The sequence below is a fragment of the Chiloscyllium plagiosum genome, chromosome 42, assembly GCF_004010195.1.
Source record: "Chiloscyllium plagiosum isolate BGI_BamShark_2017 chromosome 42, ASM401019v2, whole genome shotgun sequence".
NCBI classification, from domain to species: domain Eukaryota; kingdom Metazoa; phylum Chordata; class Chondrichthyes; order Orectolobiformes; family Hemiscylliidae; genus Chiloscyllium; species Chiloscyllium plagiosum.
In genome coordinates, this window is record NC_057751.1 from 5,001,712 (window position 1) to 5,005,854 (window position 4,143).

A 4,143-nucleotide genomic window follows, 5' to 3' on the forward strand; every position below is an offset into this window, starting at 1 on the left:
GAGTTCCAGAACCATGAGGTTATGCTACAGCTATGCAAAGCTCTGGTGCGGCTGCACTTGGAGTATTGTGTACGGTTCTGGTCACCGCATTATAAGAAGAATGTGGAAGTTTTGCAAAGGGTGCAGAGGAGATTTACTAGGATGTTGCCTGGTATGGAAGGAATGTCTTACAAGGAAAGGCTGAGGGCCTTGAGGCTGTTCTCATTAGAGAGAAGAAGGTTGAGAGGTGACTTAATAGAGACATACAAGATAATCAGAGGGTTAGATAGGGTGGACAGGGAGAGCCTTTTTGCAAGTACGGGGACAGCAAACACGAGGGGACACAACTTTAAAGTGAGGGGGGATAGGTATAAGACAGATGCCAGAGGTAGTTTCTTTACTCAGAGCGTAGTAAGGATATGGAATGCTTTGCCTGCAATGGTAGTAGATTCGCCAAGTTTAAGTGCATTTAAGTTGTCATTGGACAGGCATATGGACGTACATGGAATAGTGTAGGTGGGATGGGCTTCAGATTAGTATGACAGGGCGGCACAACATCGAGGGCCGAAGGGCCTGTACTGCGCTGTAATGTTCTGAGTTCAGTTAGGGAAAGCTGGTCATCTGTGGGCTAGAGATCCCTGTCTTACAGATCCCCCTCTTCCCGAGGGACACGGGGATCCCTGTCTGACAGATTCCCCTCTTCCTGAGGGACACAGGGATCTCTGTCTGACAGATCCCTCTTCCCGAGGGACACGGGGATCCCTGTCTGACAGATCCTCCTCTTCCCGAGGGACACGGGGATCCCTGTCTGACAGATCCCCCCCTTCCTGAGGGACACGGGGATCCCTGTCTGACAGATCCTCCTCTTCCCGAGGGACACGGGGATCTCTGTCTGACAGATCCCCTCTTCCAGAGGGATATAGGAATCCCTGTCTGACAGATTCCCCTCTTCCCGAGGGACACAGAGATCCCCGTCTGACAGATTCCCCTCTTCCCGAGGGACACAGGGATGCCTGTCTGACAGATCCCACTTCCCGAGGGACACAGGGATGCCTGTCTGACAGATCCCACTTCCCGAGGGACACAGGGATCCCTGTCTGACAGATCCTCCTCTTCCCGAGGGACATGAGGATCCCTGTCTGACAGATCCCCCTCTTCCCGAGGGACACAGGGATCCCTGTCTGACAGATCCCCCTCTTCGCGAGGGGCACAGGAATCCCTGTCTGACAGATCCCTCTTCCCGAGGGACACAGGGATCTCTGTCTGACAGATTCCCCTCTTCCTGAGGGACACAGGGATCCCTGTCTGACAGATCCTCCTCTTCCCGAGGGACACAGGGATCTCTGTCTGACAGATCCCACTTCCCGAGGGACACAGGGATCTCTGTCTGACAGATCCCTCTTCCCGAGGGACACGTGGATCCCTGTCTGACAGATCCTCCTCTTCCCGAGGGACACGGGGATCCCTGTCTGACAGATCCCCCTCTTCCTGAGGGACACGGGGATCCCTGTCTGACAGATCCCCTCTTCCAGAGGGATATGGGAATCCCTGTCTGACAGATTCCCCTCTTCCCGAGGGACACAGAGATCCCCGTCTGACAGATCCCCCTCTTCCCGAGGGACACAGGGATGCCTGTCTGACAGATCCCACTTCCCGAGGACACAGGGATGCCTGTCTGACAGATCCCACTTCCCGAGGGACACAGGGATCCCTGTTGTCTGACAGATCCCCCTCTTCCCGAGGGACACAGGGATCCCTGTCTGACAGATCCCCCTCTTCCCGAGGGACACAGGAATCCCTGTCTGACAGATCCCTCTTCCCGAGGGACACAGGGATCTCTGTCTGACAGATCCCTCTTCCCGAGGGACACGGGGGATCTCTGTTTGACAGATCCCCCTCTTCCCGAGGGACACGGGGATCCCTGTCTGACAGATCCTCCTCTTCCCGAGGGAGACGGGGATCCTTGTCTGACAGATCTCTCTTCCCGAGGGACACGGGGATCTCTGTTTGACAGATCCCCCTCTTCCCGAGGGACACGGGGATCCCAGTCTGACAGATCCCCCTCTTCCCGAGGGACACGGGGATCCCTGTCTGACAGATCCCCTCTTCCCGAGGGAGTCGGGGATCGCAATGTGGGCTGGTGTTCCCAGTTGAACTGCCTCCCTCTTCCCGAAGGGATTAATCTGGGAAGTGACCCTCGGATCAGGCTGAAGACTTGGAGACCCATGTTCCATTGCCTTTCAACAAGTGCACACTCACATCATCCCAGCTTTTTCCACAGATCCTCCCCTCCCCCGACTCTGTCTCCACATCTCCCTGATATCCTGTGGCCAGGAATCTCAGTCTGACTGGGGTTTAGTGGGGGGGCCGGGGGGTGGGGGGGAGGTGGGCTGTGCCCTGAGTTAATGCATCTTCTCTTGCTTGTTCCCTGGCTCATTCCCATCAAACCGGACAGAGGCTGGTGGTATCTGTCTCCCTGCTGTTCCTGCTTATTCACCAGGAAGAATCTTACTGCTTAGTCGCAACCCAGAACATAACTTGTACAGACAATGGCGTCGTGTATCCGCTGGAAGCAAATTTGACAAATTCCGACTGTATGAGATGTGTCTGCTCAACCGGAGAGATCCACTGCTGTTCCACGTGTGTCATGGTCTGCTGCTTCACCCCCACCGGGACCTCATTCACAGCACACACACACCGTGGGGAGGACAGTCAATGGACAGGAGCTCAGTCAGGTCATGGGGAAGGGTCACACTCCAACACCTAACACCTCCTCCCCCACCCTCAGCCCAGGGGGCAATCCCAGTGTAGGGCTGGGAGGTGGGGCTGGGGGTGGGGGGGGGGGAAGGGAGAACCCCAGAAATCAGACAAGGGATGGGGAGAGCAGCAAGGCAGAGGGGTACTGGGGTCAGAGTAAACAGCAAGTGAGGGTGAAAGGTGGAGTATGGGAGCATGGGGCTGAGGGAGGTGGGAGTCATAATGATGGGAAAGACGGTGAGGAGGGAGAGGGAGAGGGGAATGGGAGGGAGGGGTAAAGGTGGGGTGGGGACAGATGTGAAGTGGTCTGGTGCAGTGGATTCTTCAGTGATCACTGGTGGGGATCTGCAGTGAGAGTAGTGTGCCTGGGGAATGGGTCCCTGATTATCAGCCACTATCCTTCTGATCCATTGCTGCTGTATGATCTGCAGGGTCCCCATGCCTGTAGCCATCCCAGACGACTGTGTTGCAGTTTTCCATCAGGATCAGTGTCGCTACCACGTGCACAAGGTGAACGACAGCTCAGTGGAATGCCCAGTGTTCAGCAGCGTCCTGTAGTAAGCTGATCATCGCTTCAGTTCCTCAGCAGAGAGGCACGAACCAACACCAGGGGGCAGCATGGCCCTTCTGAAAATATCTGTCAATAAACTAACTGCATCGTGCTCAAACTTTCTCTGCTTTACAGTTCATCAAGAAGTCTTCATGTTGGGGTGGTTGGAAGAGAGAGTGTGGAGAGTGGGTGGAGGAGAGAGAATGCTGTGTGAGGAGAGTGAATGACAGAGAGCATGCACATGTGGGGATAGAGATAGAGAGAGATAGAGAGAGAGAGAGAGACACACACACACACACACAGAGTGTGGTGGGGAGAGAGAGTGCATGTGAGCGGGCAGAGAAAGAGACAGTGAGTACACAGGGTGAGAAGAGGGAGAGCATGATGGGGGAGCTAAGGGGACAGAGAGAGAAAGGGACAGTGTTGGTGGTGTCCTAATGTTGGGAATGGTGGGAGCTATATTCCAAACCCCAGGTCTGTTTTTCTAAGGAGTTGCTGAGAAGTAATTCCATGATGATTTGGCCTCAGGAGGGGATGAGGTGCAAGGGATAGTGTCCTGGCCTCAGGGCAGGGAGCTCCAGGTTAATGGTCCAGCCCAGGAGCTGGAGGATGGCCAGGTATTCTGTGTGCTAGGCCTGAGCCAGTGAGTAGCAGTAAATCAGAGGCTGTTACTGCTGTAGGAGCAACACAGTCAGGAGAGAGCCTCAACTGAGTTACGTGCTCCAGTGTGAGAGAGTGAGGGTCAGATCGTCACAGAGTCAGAGAGATGTACAGCACGGAAACAGACCCTTTGGTCCAACTAGTCCATGCAGATATCCTCAATTAATCTAGTCCTATTTGCCAACACTTGGCCCATA

General features: G+C 54.9%; 1 protein-coding gene across 2 annotated transcripts in view; it reads left to right on the plus strand.

Annotated features, from left to right (window-relative positions):
- LOC122543229 overlaps positions 1-3,404 on the plus strand; it is an 18,177-nt gene extending 14,773 nt beyond the window's left edge. For both annotated transcript variants that reach the window (XM_043681705.1, XM_043681704.1), the window contains 2 exons: positions 2,435-2,619; positions 3,168-3,404. In XM_043681705.1, the coding sequence (XP_043537640.1) occupies positions 2,435-2,619; positions 3,168-3,302 (320 nt within the window). In that variant the 3' untranslated portion in view covers positions 3,303-3,404. The remainder of the gene's footprint in view (positions 1-2,434; positions 2,620-3,167) is intronic.
- The last annotated feature ends 739 nt before the right edge of the window (positions 3,405-4,143 follow it).